Source organism: Chrysochloris asiatica, unplaced genomic scaffold, assembly GCF_000296735.1.
Source record: "Chrysochloris asiatica unplaced genomic scaffold, ChrAsi1.0 scaffold00135, whole genome shotgun sequence".
NCBI lineage: Eukaryota > Metazoa > Chordata > Mammalia > Afrosoricida > Chrysochloridae > Chrysochloris > Chrysochloris asiatica.
The window spans coordinates 4,379,251-4,402,790 of record NW_006408653.1 but is presented as its reverse complement, the minus strand read 5'-3'; the positions used below and the strand labels follow the sequence as shown (position 1 = coordinate 4,402,790).

General features: G+C 44.5%; 1 protein-coding gene and 1 pseudogene across 1 annotated transcript; both read left to right on the top strand.

Annotated features, from left to right (window-relative positions):
• Window positions 1–2,339: 2,339 nt before the first annotated feature.
• Window positions 2,340–10,687, top strand: EIF2B5 (eukaryotic translation initiation factor 2B, subunit 5 epsilon, 82kDa). The gene is made up of 16 exons (XM_006869800.1): window positions 2,340–2,634; window positions 3,924–4,048; window positions 4,925–5,110; window positions 5,200–5,377; window positions 5,467–5,547; window positions 5,810–5,887; window positions 6,143–6,455; window positions 7,439–7,584; window positions 7,805–7,946; window positions 8,070–8,171; window positions 8,369–8,476; window positions 8,651–8,741; window positions 9,043–9,166; window positions 9,538–9,663; window positions 10,036–10,146; window positions 10,295–10,687. Exons 1-16 carry the CDS (start codon window positions 2,434–2,436, stop codon window positions 10,352–10,354), a joined length of 2,172 nt encoding a protein of 723 aa, XP_006869862.1. The 5' UTR covers window positions 2,340–2,433; the 3' UTR covers window positions 10,355–10,687.
• Window positions 10,688–21,504: 10,817 nt separating this feature from the next.
• Window positions 21,505–23,022, top strand: LOC102812562 (annotated as a pseudogene).
• The last annotated feature ends 518 nt before the right edge of the window (window positions 23,023–23,540 follow it).

The window sequence follows — 23,540 nt, the reverse complement described above, 5'->3', positions numbered from 1 at the left end:
TCAATATTATTGGCTCTTGATCATATGCTACATTTTGAAATGGCTGAACATCAACCATTTCTTTTTTGGTACAGTGACTCTGTGTATTCCTTCCATCTTCTTTTGATGCTTTATGCATCATTCTATATTTTTTCCATAGAATCCTTCAATATTGCAAGGTAAGGCTTGAATGTTTTCTTCAGTTCTTTCATCTTGAGAAATGTTGAACTTGTTCTTCCCATTTGATTTTCTAACTCCAGGTCTTTGGACAATTCATTATAATATTTTACTTTGTTTTCTTGAACTGCCCTTTGAAATTTTCGGTTCAGCTCTTTTACCTCCTCACTTCTTCTGTTTGCTTTAGCATCTCTCTGCTGGAGAGCAAGTTTCAGAGTCTCTTCTGACATCCATTTTGGTCTTCTGTTCCTTTCTTGTCTTTCAATGACCTTTTGCTTTCTTTTGTATGATGTTCTTGATGTCGTCTCACAATTGACTAGTGTCTAATTCATTAAATCTGTTCTTGAGATGATCTCTAAATTCAGGTGGGATATGTTCAAGGTCATATTTTGGCTCTCGTAGACTTGTTTTACTTGTCTTCAGCTTCAGTCTAACTTGCATACGAGCAATTGATGGTCAGTTCCACAATCTACCCTGGCCTTGTTTAAGTTGATGATATGGAGCATTTCCACCATCTCGTTTCACAGATGTAGTCAGTTTGATTTCTGTTATTCCTCCTGGTGAGGTTCATGTGTACACTTGTCTTTCATGTTCTTTTAAAAAAGTATTTGCAATGAACAAGTCATTAGTCTTGCAAAGTTCTATCATTGGATCTCTAGCATCGTATCTTTCACCAAAGTCATATTTTCCAACTACTGATCCTTCCTCTTTTTATTCCATTTTTGGCATTCCAATCACCAGTAATTATTCATATACCTTGATTATGTTTGATCAATTTCAGACTGAAGAAGTTGGTAGAATTCTCCAAATTCATTATCACTGGCTTAAGTGGTTGGTGTGTATATTTGAATAATAGTTATATTAACTGGTCTTCCTTGTAGGCATATGGATATTATTCTACCATAGATAGTGTTGTACTTCAAGACAGATCTTTAAACGTGCTTTTTCATGATGACTGCGATGCCATTCTGCTTCAGTCTGTCAGTCCTGGCATAATAGCCATGTGATTGTCTGATTCAAAATTGCCAATACCAGTCCGTTTCACCTCATTAATGCCTAGGATATCAATGTTTATGTGTTCCATTTCTTTTTTGACAACTTCCAATTTTCATCAATTCATACTTCATACATTCCATGTTCTGATTATTAATTAATGTTTACAGCAGTTTTCTCCTCGTTTTGAGTTGTGTCCCATCAGCAAATGAGGATCCCAAGGGCTTTACTCCATTCTTGTCATTCATCATGGTCAACTCTACTTTGAGGCGGCAGCTCTTCCCCAGGTGAATTTTGAGTGCCTCATCTTCCCACACTATGTCTGATAATATTCTGATGTTCTTCATCATGTTTCAATATTTAATATTCTGGTGTTGACAGTGTTCTGCTACTAATAGGGTTTTCAGTGACTAAATATTCCGAAGTAACCTGTCCCTCCTTTCTAATCTGTCTTAGTCTGCAAGCTAAACTGAAACTAGTCCACCATGAGCGACCCTGCTGGTATTTAAAATACTAGTGGCATAGTTTCCAGAATCACAGCAACAAGTAAGCCACCACACAAACTAACAGACGAGTGGTGGCGGGAACCCTATACAGGATCGCTATGAATTGTAATCAACTCCACAGCATTTAACAACTATGTCAGGTTCTGTATTTACGTAGACTTTTAGTTCTTTGCGGGATGTGTGACTCAGTTCGCGATTCCCACGGTGCTGGGCTGGAATAATAATTGTTTTGTTGTTATTAAGTGCCGGTGAGTTGGTTCAGACTCATAGCGACCCTATATAGGGTTGCCAAGGAGCAGCTGGTGGGTTTGAACCGACAACCTTGCAGTTAGTCCAGTGTTTATCCTACAGCGTACATTAGATAACAAGAATGACTATGCAGGTCAACAATTTTCACATGTTGGGTAACTGCAGGAAGATCACTACTATCCCTGATGGACCTGGTTCCTTCACAGCGACCACAAGTCCCATCATGCTGCAAGAATACCTGTTTGTTCTCACATAAACGAAGAACTGTAATATTTGCAGACTGCGTCTGACGTCATGGAACCCTCCGCCCTACGCCTCCACGGGTCAAAGCAGCCGCGGCCCCACCCCTGTCCTCTAGCCTCCCTGCCCCGACTTCGGGAGGGCAGCCAGCGGAGGAGCATGCGCACTCTTCTCTGTCTCTCCGATTTCTCGTAGTTAGTCCTTCGCATTTGAAGTGCAGAGCCCTTTTTGTCCCCTACTGCGTGCGGTGGCAGTTTCCGTGCGGAAGTGGGAACCGTGAAAGAAGAAGATGGCGGCCACTATGGTGGCACCAGCTGTTACCGTGGCCAGTCGGGGCAACAAGCGTGGTGGCGGCGGGCCGGGAGGTGGCGGAGGCGGTGGTGGAGGAGCCAGAGGAGTAGAGGAGGAACCGCCGCCGCCCCTACAAGCAGTTCTGGTGGCTGATAGCTTCAACCGCCGCTTCTTCCCCATCTCCAAGGACCAGCCTCGGGTGAGCCCAGTGGAGAGCAGTTAGAGGGCCCGAAGGTGGCGGGGCTGGAGCAAGTTCTCCTTTCGGCTCTGGAAGGATCTTCTGCCCACTGTCTTTCCCTGAAATGTGGTTTATCTGGGTAGGAGGAAAGGCAGAGGAACCCTCTAAATTGTTGATAACTGCCTGACCATGTGGGAGGCTGGCAGATTTGGGCAACGATGTCCTCAGGTTTGTTAGAATTAAAGAGGGCTGAATGTAGAAGCAGTGCCTGTGAGACACCCTCACACGGGGATTCAAAGGTCCGAGAGAAGGTTGCACTGCCGCCTTTCATTTTGTAGAGGAAAGCTAGGTGAAAGGGAGCATCACCTTTTGAAAGAGAGATCAGGTGCTTACAAAAGGGCAGTGCGGTCTGGTCCCATCGCAGCAGCTGTTTTGTATTTCGTGCAATGTGCTTTTTTGCCACCCAGATTTTAATGACAGGCAGTGCCACCTGTTAAAAGAAGATCAGAAAGGGTTTAGTAGCTGCTTACTAGCAGCCTTTGTATTGTCTAGACAATGAGGAATTGGACTGAGCTAGTCCTGGGAATTTCAGTGTCACACCGCAGCCCCCCAGTTCAGTGAAAGTGGGAACTCCATTGGGTTTAAAGGTAATCCTCTCTATACCCCTCCTTCTCCAACACCAAAAGGCCGAGTGACTGTTCGTTGTTTGATTACTGATTGGAGGTGTCTAGTAGCGCTGCAGGATAATGTGCTGGACCACGAGGTCAGTTTGAACCGAAATGTCGGCAGTTCAAACTCACCAGCCACTCCTCGGGAACCCTATACAGCAACAACCCTTGACTCTTAGAAGGGGGAATCAAGGGAAATAATTTTATGGGAGGAAGACCCTACTTTTCTAGAGAGGTGATTGATTTTTAGTATTATGTTTTGCACTTTGTTCAGTGCTAGGCAAGCAGATGCCATGCATGTTAAGTGCCATTGAGTCGTTTCCAACTCACAGTGACTCTGTATAGGATTTCCAAAGCTGTAAATCTTTGTGGGAGCAGAAAGCCTCATCTTTCTCTGCGGGAGTGGTAGTTTGGTGGCCTCAAACACTTACCTTTTGGATCACAGACCAGTACCTATCCTACAGATTCCATGCTTACTGTGTCCAAATTGCATCATCTTAGACTAATGCTTAGACTATGCAATGTTTGCAAACATATAAAGCCAAATTATAGTGTTTGGGAACGTTGATAAAAGAGTGAAAATTGTGGTTGCAATGGGGGAAAGGGTGGTACCTCAAATTTTTTTCATCTGTTGCCCTTCAGGTCCTCTTGCCCTTGGCCAATGTGGCACTAATTGACTATACTCTGGAATTCTTGACTGCCACAGGTGTACAGGAAACCTTCATCTTCTGTTGCTGGAAGGCTGCTCAAATCAAGGAACATTTACTGTAAGACCCTTTCTGTGGTTCACCATCTTTTTTTTTCATTTTTCTTAGGATAAATGTAACTAAGTGGAAATTCTGAAGGGAAAGTGTGTCTGTTTTGATCACAGTAGAAAGTCTTAGGGTTTTTTGGTGTTTTGTTTTCACTTATGAGGAACTGTGCATATAAAGCCCTATATTAGTGCATCTTGTGGTTTTTGGAACAATATTAAGGAACAACACCTGGGTGTTTTCTAAAGCTCTGTTATAAAGTTTGAGCCTGGTGGGTTTTGCTTTTTATTGAATAGTTCCAATATAGAAGTTACAAGCTTAACATGCCTTTGTTTTTCCATTGAGTTTTAAAATTTTATCTGTTCTGCTATTTGAGGGCAAGAATGAGCTCTTCTTATCTCTGTGTTCCCACTGTCTAGCTTAGTACCAAGCACTTAACAGATACTTGATGAAATTTTCTTTAAAAAGAGTGAATTCCAGTATTTATGCAAGTTTAGGAAATAAAGGCTAAGATGGTTTCCATCAGACAATTCATATCTGATGGTGTGGACTTTTGAGGGGGAAATGCAGTGTGAAAAATTGTGTTCCCAAGATATTTTGTATGTCCCATGTCTCAGCAGAATTTCAAGGTCAAGTTCATGTTTAAGAATAAGGGTGAAGGTGTAGAGAGGAAATGACCATGTCTCTCTAACCTATACAACGTGACTGGTGACACAGGGAGCTAAAAGCATTAATTATAGCTTATAAATGTCTTTGAAGTTGAGGACGCTGGCAGGAGCCCCAAAAAGCCATAGCGAAAGGAGTATGTACGTTGACTAGGGAATAAAAATAAAGAAGGCCCACTTGACCTTTTTGCTTGATTTACTCATTCCTTTCACTCCCCTTCTTTAGGAGATCCAAGTGGTGCCGCCCTACATCCCTCAATGTGGTTCGGATAATTACATCTGACCTATATCGATCTTTGGGGGATGTTCTCCGTGATGTTGATGCCAAGGCCTTGGTGCGCTCAGACTTCCTTCTGGTGTATGGGGATGTCGTCTCAAACATCAATATTACCAGAGCCCTAGAAGAGCACAGGTCAGGAAGGCAAAATGTTAAGGGCTAGTGCAAGGGACCAATACATTTGTTAAACTGCCTTTTTATAACTCTCTTCCTAACCTTTATAGGTTGAGACGGAAGCTAGAAAAAAATGTATCCGTGATGACAATGATCTTCAAGGAGTCATCACCCAGTCACCCAACTCGTTGCCCTGAAGACAGTGTGGTAGTGGCTGTGGATAGTGCCACAAACAGGGTTCTCCACTTCCAGAAGACCCAAGGCCTCCGGCGTTTTTCTTTTCCTCTGGTGTGTGGGTCTCTGGGATTCTTAAGGTAGGAAAATGACAGGCTTCAGCAGGAGAGACTTGTTAAAGTCCTTGTAATTTCTCCTCACAGAGCTTGTTCCAAGGCAGTGGAGATGGGGTGGAGATTCGCTATGATTTACTGGATTGTCATATCAGCATCTGCTCTCCTCAGGTAAGCTGTTTAGGTGTAGAACCACACATCCAAAGACTAGAGTTCTGAGAAGGTATTATTGCCGCTTAGAAAGCCAGTATATAGTTTTTCTCCTTTTCCTTATCTACTTTAAAACAAAAAGAGCATTTATTGTCATCTTTCCCCAAATATCCCATTGGGAGTCTGTCTATATCAAACTGTCACAGATTTTGATAGCTCTTTGGGGACTTCTCTTTGCCTCCAAAGAATACATTTAACCTTGGTCCTGTCCTCTTACCTACAGGTGGCTCAACTCTTTACAGACAACTTTGACTATCAGACTCGAGATGACTTTGTGCGAGGCCTGTTAGTGAATGAGGAGGTAAGAAAAGTCTCGTAATATCTCTTCCAGAGAGTAGGAGAGGGTGAGGTTTGGTCTTATGCTAGTAACTTTGTGCTCCGTTGTGGGAGGAAAGAGATGCCAAGGGGAAAGCAGTATACAAAGTAAAGTCTCTGGCCATTTGGCTATAACCAGTAGCGACAAAGAGAACTTAAGAGGGTTAGAAAGGTGTTGTACCTTGGACTGTCTTCCTCTTTCATTCACATGGGCAATCTCCCTTTCCTTCTCCTCACTCAGATCCTAGGGAACCAGATCCATATGCACATAACAACTAGGGAATATGGCGCCCGAGTCTCCAACTTACACATGTATGCAGCTGTCAGCGCTGATGTCATCCGTCGATGGGTCTATCCTCTCACACCAGAGGCAAACTTCACTGACAGCAGCATCCAGAGCTGCACTCATTCTCGGCACAACATCTACCGAGGGTCGGAGGTCAGCCTGGGCCGTGGCAGCATTCTGGAGGAAAACGTGCTGTTGGGCTCTGGCACTGTCATTGGCAGCAATTGCTCCATCACCAACAGTGTCATTGGCCCTGGCTGCCACATTGGTGAGCAGAGATGGGGAAGTCAAGCCGGCCATCCTAGAAGCAAGACCCTGGGAGCCCTGTGTCCACAGAAACAAAGATGCACAGAGTAGTCTGTAGAAATAAGGAGTTGAATGGCTGTTTCAAGAAAGGAAAGAACCAGAATTTGAAAACAATGATTCCCCTCATTTGTGACCTGTGACACTGTTATTGGATGACTTCCTCACATTCCAGGACACCCCTATATTCACATTCAGGGCCAAGTATTAACATATAATAATAACAGATATTTAGTGCATTTTAGTGTATAAGGGTTTTCCGTACATTATTTTCATTTAGTCCTCCCAAAAATGATAATGAGGTCAGTATTATGTATCCCCAAGTTATAGATAAGCAGACAGACTTGAAAGATGGTCTTGCCTAAGGATGTAGCTAATAAGAGCAGTGCTGAGATTTTAACCTAAGTATTCTGATTGTGGACTCCTGGTGTGGCACTGTAGGACCAGCACTGGACTACGAACCACAAGGTCATCTGTTCAAACTCAACAGCTGCTCCTGGGAAACCCTATACAGGGTCACTATAAGTTGGAACCTACTCAATGACACTTAACAACAGCAGCATTCTGATTATAAATCCAGTGTTCTTTGCACTCTGCCAGAACTGCCTAGATAATAACTCACTGCTTCTGATGGTACTTTCCTTACAAAGATTGCTAAGATTCTTCTAAAATGTACTAGATGATATAGAATCATAGAATGATTCTAATGAGGTTATTAAGTGGAGGGATCCCAGCTCTCATAGGTTCTTAGGTCCTGTACAGTCTGTAGTTATTGTAAGCCTGGTGGAGGACAGTCAAGCCACACAATGAGTTGTTCTTAGAAAGGAAGAGGAAGTTTTTGATGAATTAAGGATGGGGTGGGAGCTGATGTCAGTCCAGTTCTCCATGAGAGGCTCTGGTCTGGCGTTGGGGCTTGTGTGACCAGGAGTCCTTCCTATCCTGAGCCAGGTGATAACGTGGTGCTGGATCAGGCCTACTTGTGGCAGGGTGTCCGCGTGGCTGCTGGAGCACAGATCCATCGGTCTCTGCTCTGTGACAATGCTGAGGTCAAGGAACGAGTTACACTGAAGCCACACTGTGTCCTCACTACCCAGGTGAGCCCCGCTCCACACTTCACACAGGCCCGAAAGTGAGCGATGCTCATGTTAAGCTATAGGGGACCTTGTTTCGGCCATAACCCAACCTGAATGGGGTATCCAAATCAGTGATTTCTTTTGCCTTCTACTTGGCTTAGTGAAAAATAGTTGCTTTCATTGTCAGTGTGTACCTTTCCTCAACAAGCTAATGGGTCTTGTCGCCTAATACTTTTTTTAGGTGATAGTGGGCCCAGACATCGTGTTGCCTGAGGGTTCGGTGATCTCTTTGCACCCGCCAGATGCAGAGGAAGATGAGGATGATGGCCAGTTCAGTGATGATTCTGGGGCTGACCAAGAAAAAGAGAACGTGAAGCTGAAAGGTGTGATACTTAACAGGTGTGGGGCATCTGTATGTTTCTTTGCTGCATAGAAAATCCAGTGTTTCCTCTTGGAGAGGTTGGTGCTTCTGCTGGGCCTTCCCTAAAGATGGGTGCCTTTTTTAGGTTACAATCCAGCAGAGGTAGGAGTGGGAGGCCAGGGCTACCTCTGGAAAGCTGTAGAAATCAACATGGAGGAAGAGGAGGAACTACAGCAAAATCTATGGGGTGAGGCATCCTCTTCAACCGGAATCAGAATTTTTTTTAACTTTTTGTTTCATCTGAATCTGAATATTTTGAAGGGTAATGGCTACCTCAGAATCACATTACCTGTTCATTCTTCTAGTCGTGAAGACAAGACATTGTTCTTTATCAATGGCTCTTTCCTTAACTTTTCTTTTTCTTCACCTTCGGTGGGTTCCCAGGACTTAAAATCAGCATGGAAGAAGAGAGTGAAACTGAAAGTGAGCGAAGTATGGACTCTGAAGAGCTGGACAGCCAGACTGGTTCCCCACAGATGGATGACATCAAAGGTTAGAGGCCAAAGGGTGTAGTGTCCTAGGAGGAAAACCCCCAGTTGATTGTTTGCTAGAATTAACTAGCCAAAGATTTGTGTTCCTCCCAAAAAGAGATTGGTATGAAGTCAAAGTAATTTGGAACATTCTGGAGTAATGCTAACCCGTGAACTTTTCTTGCTTCGGTTCCAGTGTTCCAGAATGAAGTCCTGGGAACACTACAGCGGGGCAAGGAGGAGAACATTTCTTGTGACAATCTAGTCCTGGAAATCAACTCTCTCAAGTAAGAATAGCCATTCCGTGTTCTGTTCCTCAGGGGAACTCCAGACAGGGAGAGGTTCTCTGCTAAGTGTTTCTTCCCCAAATAGAAACCTGTTTTCCTCCATGTCCTAGGTAGATGAGGCCAGTAACATTTGGATCAACAAGGACATGGATTCTAGCCTCAGCATAGGCCTTCCCCTTCCTAAAATGTCTAGTTCTATTTGACTTCGATCCCTCCGTGTCCTGCTGAAGTCATGGTCCTATAGCATACTGAAAGTCCAGTAGCCAGTGAAGGTCCTGGTACTACCCTGCTCTCTCCACAGGTATGCCTACAATATAAGCCTAAAGGAAGTGATGCAGGTGCTGATCCACGTGGTCCTGGAGTTCCCCTTGCAGCAAATGGGCTCTTCACTTGACCCAAGCCACTACTCTGCCCTGCTGCTTCCAGTGAGCAGATTGGACTGGGTTCAAAGGGTTGGGTGGGGTTGGAGACAGACATTGCTGTTCTTGTTGTTACATGCCGTGGAGTTGGTTCTGACTCATAGCGACCCTCTACAGGGTTTCTGAGGCTGTAAATCTCTACGGGAACAGAAAGTCTCATCTTTCTCCCGTGGAACAGATGGTAATTTCAAACTGCTGACCCTGAGGTTTGCAGCTTGATTGGTAACCACTACGCTACACATTGCTGTACTTGACTGTAAAACAAATCATGTTGTGGGGCATGTGTTACTTGTGGCTACTGTCTCCATACCTTGAGAATCTTATTGGAGGACCATGTTCAGGAGGGTAGTGCCATTTCTTTCTCCTTTCTGCCATAGCTGCTCAAAGCCTGGAGCCCTGTATTTAGGAACTACATAAAACGTGCAGCAGACCATTTGGAAGCCTTGGCAGCCATCGAGGACTTCTTCCTAGAGCATGAAATTCTTAGTACTTCCCTGGCCAAGGTGAATGCTACCTCATGTCCCGTAGTCCTGTTTTTGCTTTGAAACAGGCATTGATGACCCCATGGAGACCCAACACAGATTAACATGAACCCAGTATGGTATTTAGTTAAGAGCACCATACACCCCTGATAACAAGATTATTGCTAGAAAGTGCAGCTTGCAGCCAGGCTAGCAAGGCACCCGTTAAGGGATTGGCCTGGAACTTCAGTACCAGAAAGAACAGTCCACTTTTGTTTGGGAGCAGGCTGCTCAGTGTGGAAGGGAGCTATGGACCAAGAGGTGCTAAGATCTTGCTTCCTCTTCCTCTGTTCTCCAGTATATCTAGCTGGGTTTTGCAAGACCTGTGAGATCCCTTTTGGTGACCTTATGCAGGTGCTGATGGTGTTTTACCAGCTAGAGATCCTGGCTGAGGAAACAATCCTGAGCTGGTTCAACCAAAGGGATACCACAGATAGTGGCCAGCAGTTGCGCAAGAATCACCAGGTAAGTCAGACAACCCTCCTCTCACCTCCACTCTGGTTCCTAACCCTTAACACCCAGAATCCCAGGGAGTTTCCCACCCAGCTGAACAGGAGGGTTATATGCCCATCACTCAGTAGCTCTCCACTCTTGTCTCCTTATCCCTTTACAGCTGCAGAGGCTCATCCAGTGGCTGAAAGAGGCAGAAGAGGAATCATCGGAAGATGACTGAAGTCACGCTGGCATTACTGGCTCCTGGGTCAGGGCAAGTGAGGAGCTATTTGCAGGATAAGTGACTATCATCCAGGCTGAGAATTGGAAGGAGCAGAGACTGGAACTACAGTATTCTTCCCACCACTAGTAGCCATGTACCTCCCATCCTAACTGGGGAGTTGGGGTGAGGGAAGATGGAATGGAATAAAGCTCTGCCTAGGGAGGAGCTCGGCAAGGCCTGCCATTGGAGGAAGGCCAGAGGAACAGCTTTGTGCCCTGGCTTTCCCTTAGGGAACAGGAGAGACCAGCTGGCCTCCTTTGCTGCTTATATTTGTTAATAATTAAAACAGAGAAATGTATTTGGTTTGTCTTCAATTCTTACTGACTGGCTGACCAGAGAGTTCTGAGCCCCTGACATGGCAGCCTTAACACCTGGGGAAGAGAGAAAGAAGCCCTGGTAGCATTGTGGATTAAGTGTTGGGCTGGTAACTGCAAAGTCGGCGGTTCAAACCCACCAGCTGCTCCATGAGAAAAAGATGAGGCTGACTGCTCCCATAAAGATTTTACAGTCTCAGAAACCCAAAGTAGTAGTTCTATAAAAACCAGAAGCCAAACCCACTGCCGTCCAGTCAGTTCTGACACATGGTGACCCGATATAAGGTTTCTAAGACTGGAAATCTTTATGGGAACAGACAACCTCATCTTTACCACATGAAGCGGCAGTTGGATTTGAACCATTGACCTAGCAGTTGCAGCTCAATGTCTAACCCACACCACCACTAGGGTCTACTCTCGTTCTGTTTAATGATGATAATAACTGCCATGGAGTCGATTCCAACCAACTCTTAGCCACCCAGTGTTTCTGAGGCTATAAATCTTTATGGGAGCAGAAAGTCTCATCTTTATCCCGAAGAGCCGTTGGTGGGTTTGGACTGCTAACTTTGTGGTTAGCAATCCAGTACTTATCCTACAATTGTTATGGTCTGTGGAGTCGGTTCCGACTACAGTGCCCCGGTATAGGGTTTCTGAGGAGCAGCTGGTGGGTTTGAACTGCTGACCTTGTGGTTCACAGTCCTGTGCTGATCCTACAGCACCACACCGGGAGTCCTAGCCTACAGTAGCCTACAATAAGTTACATAAGTCAGAATGGACTCAATGGCAGTGAGTTTGTTTTTTATGGGGGTTTCCGTTTGGGGGAGAGAACCTAGGTGGTATGGCCACTAGGTGCTACTATGGTGCCCTTAGGCTAAGCACTGGGCTGCAGACAACAAGGTCAGTGTTTCAAACCCACCAGCCAATCCTCTGAAACCATACACAGGGTTGCTATGAGTCAAAACCAACTCAACAACACTTAACAACACCATGACTTATGGATGGTAGAGGAGCTAGATCCTTACCACTGTCTGTCGACCAATGTGTGGTCTTGGAGTGGTAGGACAGCCTATTTCCAGAAAAGTCCCTAGTCCAAGCACATTTCAGCTAGATTTAGTACTTAGTATTAAGAATGATAATGCCAAACATATTATAAAACACAGTATAGCTTGCTGGCCCCTCTCAACATGCCTTCTCCATCTGATACAGGACAAGTACTGTCAAGGAAGCTGGGTTACTCTCCATCTTGTGGGAAATTTCTCAAGGTTCTATTAGTCTTGTGGGGTCAAGGTAAGGAGTTGAGCCTTGTAATCCAAGATTCTGCTTCAGTATTTTCAGTGTCTGTGAAAAGGAAATTGCCCCCAGGGGCAAATATAAACCCAAGGCAACAATTGCTATCTTGAGAATACAGGAAGGCTTTCCCCTAATGTGAGAATGTTTACTGTGTGATGTTGTTAAGTGCCATCCAGTCGATTCCGACCCATAGCAACCCTGTATAGGGTTTCCCAAGAGCGGCTGATGAGCTTGAACCACCGACCTTGCAGTTCAAACAGCTTTGCAGTCTGGCGCATTAGCCCACAGCGCCATACCAGGATGTGTACTTTACTAAATAGTTTTCATGCATTGTGTTATTTAACCCTCAACAGCCCTAGGACGTGGATCTTATCCCTATTTTCAGATTGCAGCTTGAACCTCACAGAGGGTAAATCACTAACCTGTAAGACTTTAGAGCTGTAGTTTTACTCACTTCATTGTATCATCTTAACAACCATGAGACATGCTCCTCTGTGTGGTCTTCTTGAGAGCTCTCTGTTCCCTTTATATAGCCCTTTCTCTATTGACACTTTGTTGTTATGCTCTGTCAAATCCATTCTGACTCATTTTGATCCTGTACAGGGTTTCTGAGGAACAGCTGGTGAGTCTGAACCTCCAACCTTGGAGCTCAGAGTCCAGTGCTTGTCCTATAGTGCAAATGTCACTGTGGTAACAGGTGACCCTCCCAAGCATCACAGATAAAATGGTTGCTTTTCTTTATTTGTTGTTACATGCTGTTGAGTCAGTTCCAACCCATGTTGTTGTTAAGTGCTATCAAGTTGATTCCGACCCATAGTGACCCTGCACAGGGTTTCCGAGGCTATAAATCTTTATAGGAGCAGAAAGCCTCTTCTTTCTCCCATGGAACCACTGGTAGTTTCAAAATGCTGACTTTGAGATTAGCAGCCCAATTCGTAACTACTACATTACCAGAGCTTAGCAACCCCTGTATATGGTCCCCAAGGAGCAGCTGGTGAGTTTGAACCACTGATCTTGTGGTTCAAACCAACTTTGCAGTCCAGTGCATTAACCCACAGCGCCACACCAGGACTCTTCGTCATTTAGTTGGGTGGAAAAGAGTTAAGCTGAGAAAGAGGATACTTCGCTTGAGAGTGTGAAGATATTGGATATTTCTAAAGGGAGTGGGGGGTGGATAGGCTGATCAGCATTTGGCTTAATTTGATTTTCTTGTTCCATAAATCTCAACTTTCTACTGTCAGAATCTAGTGCCTAGAAATCATTTGAAGAACATGGTATTCACCTAATAAACCCAAACCAAACCAATGCCGTTGAGTCAATTCCAACTTACAGTGACCTTACAGGACAGAGCAGCACTGCTCCATAGGGTTTCCTAGTTTGAATTTTCACTGAAGCTGACTGCCTCTTGCTCCTGAGCAGTGATTGGTGGGCTTGAACCACTGACCTTTCAGTTGTTGGCCAAGTATATAACCCAGTATGATACCAGTGCTCCTTAGAGACCTAATAACTGCCATAGCTGCCTTATGGGCTCCAGTTGTGCTGGAGGATAAGCACTGGGCTGTGAACCAGAAGGTTAGTTGCTCCTCAGAAACACTGCAGGGTCTCTGTGACTCAGAACCAACTCGGCATTTAGCAACAACATAGGGACCTTATAGGACAAGTAGCACTGCTATATAGCGCTTCCTAGAGTGTAAATCTTTACTGAAATAAACTGCTTCTTTCTCCTCTGGAGTTGCCTATAGGTTTGAACTGCTGACCTTGTAGTTAGCAGCCTAATGCTTGACCCACTATACCACTAAGGCTCCTTATGGACTTAAACAGGCAGTTAAATACAATAACTGTTTGTTGTTAAGTGCCGTCGAGTTGATTCCGACCCACAGCAACCCTGTATAGGGTTTCCAAGGAGCAGCTGGTGAGCTTGAACCACTGACCTTTCCAGTTCTGTAAGGTACCTTTAATCTGTACCAAATATCAGAAGTGACCTATTTTTAGGAGGGAGAGTTTACTTCCAGCCAGGGTTGACAGGAGGCCTTACAGAATTGTGATGTTTATATGGCTTAAAACATGGAAAAGGACTGAGGGGAGCCAAAATGGAATTAAGCACATGGGCTTTTTTGCTCCTTCTCAAAATATACTAAGCTATCAGTAAGGAAATTTCAGAAAGGCATGTGACTCAAAAACAGGAGGTGACAGTGGATGAGAGGTGCTAACACTTTGGAAAGTGAAAAACAGATGTAAGTAAAAATTGGCTTGGAGAAGTTGGACTCTACCCGCAGAGGTGGTTTTTAACAAAAAATGAGCCAATGTGCCCTTCTGAGCCCAGAAAAGGATCAGCACCACAAAGGAGGTAAAGGATGAGGCTGAGTTCTGGAGAGTGTCAGCTAAGTGTACGTATAAGAAAAAGGTAACCTCACGTATGCACTTCATCTAATGCAGTTTGGGTGACTATCCCTACTTCTCCCTGGTAAGAAACAGATTCTCTTGAGAATGGTGGGGATGAAATTATCAAAGAAATACTTAAATGTTCCCTAAACCAGAATGTCATGCCATGAATTTTCAGTTAGAAAGAACCTATGGGTAAGTACTCACATAATGGGTAAAAAGGTCCGTGAAATTTCAGAAACAAGTTAATTATCAGAGCCTTTGGAATTGGTAGCAGGCACTGCAGCGGGGAATAGGAGTGAGATACTAGATAGAAAATGAGGGGTCAATAGTCCTAGGTATTAGTGAGCTAAGTGAACTGGTATTGATGATTTTTAATTGGGCAACAATCATTTACTATGCCAGGAATGAAATATTGAAGGGAGATGGCATCACAGTCATCAAAAAAGAACATCTCAAGATGTATCTTGAAGTGCAAGGATAGTATCTATGTGTCTACAAGGAAGACCCATTAATAGAACTATTATTTAAATTTATACACCAACCACTAATGCCAGTGGTGAAGAAACAATAATTCTATCAACTTCACTCAGGGAGGGAGAGGGACTGTGCTGATGGCCAGGCGGCAGGCTTGCGGGGTGTACCTTTTCATGGTTCGATGATGCATGGAGGGGATTGTAATTGCAGTGAAACGAAACACGATGGGATGAATGTAAAGCTGGTGATCTCCCATGTAAAGTATCACATAATACACAATAAAAACTTAATAATTTTATCAACTTAAGTCTGGAATAAATCAAACACAACCAAAATGCATTATAATTAATAGTGACTGAAATGTAAAAGTTATAAACAGTAAGGATCAGATAGTTGGAAAATAGGTCTTGGTGAACAAAATAATGCTAAAGATCCTATGATAGAGTTTTACAGCACCAATGACTTAGTCATTCCAAATACCTACTTAACAACCTAAATGGTGAATATACACATGGAGCACACCAGATAGACTACACAAGAATCAAATTGACTACATCAGCAGGAATAGACAATGGAGAAACGTAAGAACTGGAACAGACCATCAACTGCTCATGCAAGTTCAGGTTGAACATAAAAAAACTTATAAGAACCAAATTATGACCTTGAGTTTATCCCACCTAAATTTAGAGACTGTCTCAAAATTTGATACATTAAACACTAATAACCAAAGCCCAGACAAGATGTAGGATGACATTCTCCATGAAGAAAGTAAAAGTCTTTAGAAAGGAAAGACCAAAACGGATGTTGGAAGAGATGCTGTAATTTGCTCTTGAATGTGGTGGTGGTGGTAATGTGCAATGGAGTTAGTTCTGACTCATTGTGACCCTGTATAGGGTTTCCAGAAGTGTTCATTGTAGGATCAGCTTGGATTGCTAACCACAAGGTTGATGTGTCAAACTCACCACCTGCTCCTTGGAAACTCTATACAGAGTCGCTATGAGTCAGAACTCACTCAACAGCACTTAATGCAGGATTTCTGAGACTGTAAATCTTTACAGCGAGCAGAAAGCTTCATCTCCCACAGAGCAGCTGGTAGATTTGAACTAATGACCTGGCAGCTAGTAGCCTAATTTGTAATCTACTGCTGTAGGATTCTATGGGCAAATGGGACTATAGCAGCATAATGAGTTACTTGTTGGGCTGCTGACCTCAAGATCAGCAGTTCAAATCCATCAGTCCATGGGAGAACGATCAGACTTCATACTCTCAAAGGTTTTTTAAGTGCCGAGTCGATGCTGACTCATAACAATCCTACATACAACAGAACGAAACACCACCTGTGCCATTCTCGCAATTGCTGCTAATCTTCAGCCCATTGTTGCTACTGTGCCAATCCATCTCGTTGGGTGTCTCCCTCATTTTCGCTGTTCCTCCACTTTACCAAGCATGATGTTCTCCAGGGACTGGGCCCTCCTGACAATATGTTCAAAGATTTACAGTCTCAGAAACCTTATAAAGGGATGAGTTGGAATCAACTCTTGAATGTAGAGTAGCTAAATTGAAAGGAAAAAATGATAAAGTAAAAGAGCATCCCCAGAAGACTAAGTATTATAATGAAATGCCCAAAAACCTGGAGCTAAAAAAGAAAACCAAAAGGGAAGCTCATGCTCATCACAAGCTGAAAGAAAAAATTCAAGCCTCAACTTGCAATATTGCAGGATTCTATGGGCGAGATGGGGATAAGTTGGCATGTTGGGTTACCCGTTAGGCTACTAGCCACAAGGTCAGCAGTTTCAATCCACCAGTTTTTCCATGGGAGAAAGATGAGGCTTTCTACTCCCATAAATTTACAGTCTCAGAAACACTATACAAGGTTGCTATGAGTCGGAACTGACTCTAAGGCACATAACAACAATGGGCAAATATTGAATGATGCATGAAGCATCAAAAATAGATGAAATGCCAAGACTAAGACAATGGGAATGCATGCTCTGAGATTGGTGACCATGTTCGTCACCGATAAGGGTTGTTGGTGGTAGTGGTGAGTACCGTAGAGTCAGTTCCAACTCATAATGACCCTGCACAGGGTTTCCAAGGCTGTAAATCTCAAGGCTGCTGACCTTGAGGTTGGCAGCTGATTCGTAACCACTAATGAGGGAAAAACAGCAATGAAGCTGCGAGCTAAGCCCTACAACGCTCAATAGACTCCTGTGAACCCAGGTAGAGACCTGGTTGGCCAGTAGTGTGGCAAGACCTGGGGACTCTTGGGCCCAGAGTCAGTGACGTAGCCATAGAGGACTAGAGTGGAGAGTGAAGTGTCCAGCTGATAAGAAGAGAGGGAATATGCATAAGAACACCCACACTTGCAGATAATACCCACTTGACCTGGCTTCAATGACTGGATGATCATAGCTCAACTAGAAGAAGAAAGAAGAGGGAAAAAAAGAGTAATCTGATGCAATTTGATGAACTTGACCTACACCTATGGATGCAGTAGCTCAAAAAAGGGAACAAATCTTTATAGTGAGGACGATTCCCAGCCCCTCTATAAACAGAGTAGACAGGGATGGGCAACTTAGGACATTGGCTACTCAAAATGGGGCAGGGGGGCTACAAAGGCAAGAAGTGACTGGCTTACAATCTTTCAAGAGGGAGCCTAGATCCAGAGGGTGTGGAGGAAGGTAGACTCCACTGAGTAATATCCAATCTGTCTAGGCAGGGCTGATGAAATGAAATACAGATAGGTCTCATGATACAATAGTGAATAATTGTTATCAGGACTGATTGTGAGGGTTGGAAAAGTAAAGGTAGATGTTTTGTAGCAAGGAGGGGAGTGATTAACTTTGTAGTCTAGGAGTGGAGGTCCCTGGGACCATCAAGGGAGGAGAGCGAAGAGCGGGACCCTACCCAGAGAAGCAGTGATGCCAGAGATGGAGCGGCTGGGGACTTTAGACCCAAAGAGGGAGAGGGGCTGTGTGCTGACGACTGGGGGGCGGGGGGTGGGGGGCAGGCTTACAGGGTATACCCTGTGCTTGGATGATGATGCATGGAGGGAATTGTAACCATGGCCATGAAATGATATACAATAGGATGAATGAAGGAGCTCTGGTAGCGCAGTGGTTACGAATCAAACTGCAAACCTCAAGGTCAGCAGTTCGAAACTACCAGCTGTTCCACAGGAGAAAGATGAGGCTTTGTAGGACCAAGAAGAAGACTCCATTCTGTACATTAGCTTGAACACGTCCTCCTGTTCCAAAAACGTGCTAAATCAGCTCATGCTGCCTTAGAATATCCTTGCATCCCTAGCAACAGCAAGAACTAGATAAGTAATAGACAAGACAACCCAAGGCCAGATGCCAGATGTTTTCCTTATCCTAGCCTAAGAACAAACAACCACCAGTACTGACCAATTAAACTGTAACATCTCATACTTTGCCAAATGTCAACCAATCCAAATACTGTAAAGCTGAAAAACCCTAAGCTGGTTTGAAAACTCTATAAAAACTCCACTAACAAAGAGCTCAGGGCCTTTTCCCGAGTCCGCTGTGCTGGATAAGGAGAAGGCCCAGGCTCGAGCTTGAATAAACAACCCTTGTGCACTTGCATCGGCATCGGCTCCTTGGTGGTCTTTGGGGACCCTGAATTCTGACATAACAGCTTTCTGCTCCCGTAAAGATTTATAGCCTCGGAAACCCTGTACAGGGTGGCTATGAGTCGGAACCGACTCCACTGCACATAACAACAACAGGATGAATGTAAAGCTAATGTTCTCCCATGTAAACTATCACAAAATTCACAATAAAACATTAAAAAAAAAAAAAAAAAGTGGGTTGGTCTAGAACAGGAAGGATTTAAAATTGGGGTAAAAAGATTCAGAGATTAAGGTGACAAAATCCAAAAATACAAAATAGGCCTAGGGAGAAGGAGCATGCCAGTTTGATTGGAGCAAAGGATAAGGAGTCTGTGGGTGGCATAGGTAAACACTGGGCTATTAACTGAAAGGTTGATGATTCAAACCCACCAGGAAGCAACTTAAAAGAAAGGTCTGGCAATCTATTTCTCAAAAATCAGACAATGAAAACCATATGAGGGGAGGCTACAAAGGCACAAAGTGACTGGCTTACAAGCTTTCAAGAGGGAGCCTAGTTTCAGAGGGTGTGGGGGTTGGTAGAATCTCCACTGAGTGGTTTCCAACCTGTCTAGACGGGGCTGGCAAAAGGAGATGGGGATAAGACTCTTGTGGTTCAGTAGTGAATAACTGCTATCAGGATTGATTGTGAATGTTGCAAATGTAAAGGTAGATGTTTTGTAACAAAAGGAAGAGAGTTGTTGATCTTGCAGTCCAGGAGCCAAGGACCCTGGGATAATTAAGGGAGAAGAGCGGGACCCTATCTAAAGAAGCAGTGACTGACGCCAGAGATGGCAGCAGAGACAATGACATGGAGAGATGGAGCAGCTAGGGACACTATACTCAAGGAGGGAGAGGGGCTGTGTGCTGGCAGCCAGGGGAGCAGGCTTGTGGGGTGTATCCTTTGGTTGTTTAAATGATTATACATTCCTGAGTGCTTTGGTGTACACCCAAAAAAATTTTTTTTAAACCAGAGGGAATGGATGGAAATAAAAAAAGTAGATGAAATGGAATATACAGAATCATTGTACCAAAAAGAATTGGTCATTGTTCAACCATTTCAAGAGAAAGCATATACGGGGGAAGGATTGCAGGATACACACTTTGATAGGTTGATGATGCATAGAGGGGATTGTAACCATGGCAATGAGACAATATATGATAGAATGAATGTAAAACTAATGTTCTCCCATGTAAACTTAATTCACAATAAAACATTTAAGAAAAAAAAAAGAGAGAGAGAAAGCATATAATGATGAACTGATAATATTTAAAGCCCAAGCTACACTGAAGGCATTGGTGGACAGAATGGCTCCAGGAATTGATGGAATACCAATTGAAAATTTTCAACTAACTGATAGAGCACTTGAAGCACTCACTGATCTATGCCAAGAAATTTGGAAGACAGTTACCAGAACAACCGATTGGAAGAGATCCATATTTCTGCACATTCCTAAGAAAGATGACCCTACAAAATGTGGAAATTACTTTGGTGTGGTGCTGAAGGATCAGCACTGGACTGAGAACCACAAGGTTGACTGTTCAGACCCACCAATTGCTTCTCGGAAACCCTATACAGCCAGGGTCGCTATGAGTCAGAATCGACTCTATGGCACTTAACTACAATATCATTACTATCACACGGAAGTAAAATTTAGCCAGAGATCATTTAAAAAATGGTTGCAGCAAGTAGTACATCAACAGGAAGCTGCCAGAAATTCAAGCTGGATTCAGAAGAGGATGTAGAATGAGAGATATCATTGCTAATGTCAGATGAATCTTGAGTGAAAGCAGAGAATACCTGCAAGATATCTGCTTGCATTTTATTGACTATGCAAAGGCATTCAACTGTGTGGATCACAGCAAACTGGATAACATTGTGGAAAATGGACATTCTAGAACACTTAATTGTGCTCTAGAACATGTACATAGACCAAGAGACAGAAAAAGGGGATAGATACTGCGTGGTTCAAAACCAGGAAAGGGGTACATCAGGATTGTATCCTTTCACCACACTTATTCAATCTGAGCAAATATCCGAAAAACAACCATGTAATGAACTCAACATCAGAATTGGAGGAAGGCTCATTAACATCCTGTGGTATGCAAATGACACAACTGTGCTTGCTGAAAACACTTACTGATGAACATAAAAAAAATACAGCCTTCAGTATGGATTATGACTCATTATAAAGGAAACAAAAATCCACACAACTAGATCAATAAACACCACAAGAAATGGAGAAAAGATTAACTTTATCAAGGATGTCACAGTCAAGAATTACATTGGGCAAATCTACTGCAAAACAACTCTTTAAAGTGCTAAAGAGCAAAGATGTCATTTTGAGGACAAAGGAGTCCCTGACCCAAGCCATGGTATTTTCAGTTGCCTCATATGTATCTGAAACCTGGACAATGCATATGGAAGACCAAGAAGATTTGATGTATTTGAATTGTGTTGACAAAGAGTACCATGGACTGCTAGAAAAACAAATCTGCCTTGGACAAGTATACCCAGCATGCCCTTAGAAGCAAGAATGATGAGATTCAGTCTCACATATTTCAGATATGTGTGGCACTGTGGCTTAATGTGCTGGACTGCAAAGTAGGTTTGAACCACAATGTCAGCAGTTCAAGCTCACCAGCCACTCGGAAACCTTATACAAGTTTGCTATGGGTCAGAACTGACTCAACAGCACTTAAAACAACAGCAACAAACCCTGGAAAAGAACATCATGCTTGGTAAAGTAGAGGGTCAGTGAAAAATGGGAAGATCCCCAGTGAAAACGTAGTGGCTGCAACAAGGAACTCAAACGTCAGAACTGAGAAGATGGCTCAGAGGTGGGCAGTGTTCTGTTCGGTTGTGCGTAGGGCCTCTATGAGTCAGAGCTGACTTGATGGCAACTAGCAACAACTCCATATTTGAGTTCATTGAAGCGTCACAATCCTGTAAAGCCTCCCGTCACCATGACTAGAAGGAATCTCCCTAAAAAGTCCTGTAGGGACTTCGGGCTCCGATGCTGCCCTTCTCTTTCTTCTGGACTTTCCGGCCTCTGCAAAGATGCGGTCAGCTGGTCAGGATGGCTATCTGGGCCCAGCATATCAAGACAGCCCAGACCCAGCCTGGTGAAGCAGCCAGAGGCTGGATGGGCCAGGAGAGCCTGTGGGACAGAGACGAGAAGGACAGGCAGTGTCGGGGCCTGGAACTCATAGCCTCAGAGAACTTCTGCAGCCGAGCTGCTCTGGAGGCCCTGGGGTCCTGTCTGAACAACAAGTTCTCAGAGGGCTATCCTGGTAAGAGATATTATGAGGAAGCAGAGGTAATGGATGAGATCAAACTGCTGTGTCAGCGCAGAGCCTTGGAGGTCTTTGACCTGGATCCTGCACAGTGGGGCATCAATGTCCAGCCCTATTCAGGGTCCCCAGCCAATCTGACCGCCTACACAGCCCTTCTGCAGCCCGACGACCGAATCGGGGCTGGACCTGCCCGACAGCGGCCATCTCACCCATGGCTACCTGTCTGATGTCAAGCAGATCTCAGCCACATCCATCTTATTTGAGTCCATGCCTTATAAGCTGAATCCTCAAACTGGCCTTATTAACTATGACCAACTAGCACTGATTGACTGGCTTTTCCGACCACATCTCATCACTGCTGGGACCAGTGCCTATATTCGCCTCATTGACTACACCGGAATGAGATAAGTGTGTGATGAGGTCAAAGCACACTTGCTGGCAGACATGGCCCACATCAGCAGCCTGGTGGCTGCCAAGGTGACCCTTCACCTTTCAGGCATTCGGGTGTCGTCACCACCACCACTCATAAGACCCTTCGAGGGGTCAGATCAGGACTCATCTTCTACCAGAAAGGGGTGCTGGCTGTGGATCCCAATCCTGGCCATAAGATCCCTTACACATTTGAGGACCAAATCAAGTCTGCCGTATTCCCATCGCTGCACGGTGGCCCCCATAACTACACCATTGCTGCAGTAGTAGAGGCCTGCACCCTCATATTCCGGGAGTACTCCCTGAAGGTTCTAAGAAACGCTCAGGCCATGGCCGATGCCCTGCTAGAGCGAGACTACTCATTGGTGTCTGGTGGCACTGACAACCACCTAGTGCTGGTAGACCTTCGACCCACGGGCCTGGATGGAGCTTGCATCAATCACTGCCAATAAGAACACCTGCCCTGGAGACTGAAGTGCCATTACTCCGAGGGCCTGCGGCTTGGGGCCCCAGCCTTGACCTCCCGACAGTTCCGGGAGGATGACTTCCGGAGAGTTGTGGACTTCGTAGATGAAGGCATCAGCATTGGTTTGGAGGTGAAGAGTAAGACTGGTAAGCTCCAGGATTTCAAATCCTTCCTGCTCAATGACCCAGAAACAAGGTGGCAACTAACTGACCTCAAGCAACGGGTAGAACAATTTGCCAGAGCCTTCCCCATGCCTGGGGATATGAGGCCCACAGACTGGAAATTACTCTTCCTCCCCACTACTGGGCCAGTGGAGGAGAAAGCTCATCTTCCTAATTTTTGATGGGGGAGAGAAGAGTCAAGTATATTCTCCTTCTAGAATTCATGGCTCAGACAACTTTTTGGTAACAAGTCTTAAGAGTGTCTGGGGCTGGCAGCCCTCTCTGCCGTATCTCAGTGTTACAGACTCCCTGCTTGCTCTTGGGGAGGGGGACTTACCCTTCTGAGCCAGATGAAAGGGTGGGTAGGCACCCTCCTTCCTCTTTGTAATAAAATGCTAACCTGCCCGGAAAAATAAAAAAAAGTACTGTAGGTCTCTTCTGATCTCTATCACTCATTTGGTACAGAAGTTCGTTCATATGGCTAGTGTATGTAACTGCCCTTATGGCACTGTACGATAAGCACTGGACTGCTAACCACAAGGTCAGCAGTTCAAACCCACCAGCTATCTATCTGCTCCATAGAAACCCTGTTCAGGGTCACTATGAGTAGGAACTGACTTGACAACAGTTAACAACAGTCCATAAAGAAATCCTGGTGGCACAGTGGGTTAAGTGTTGGGCTGCTAATCAAAAGGATGGC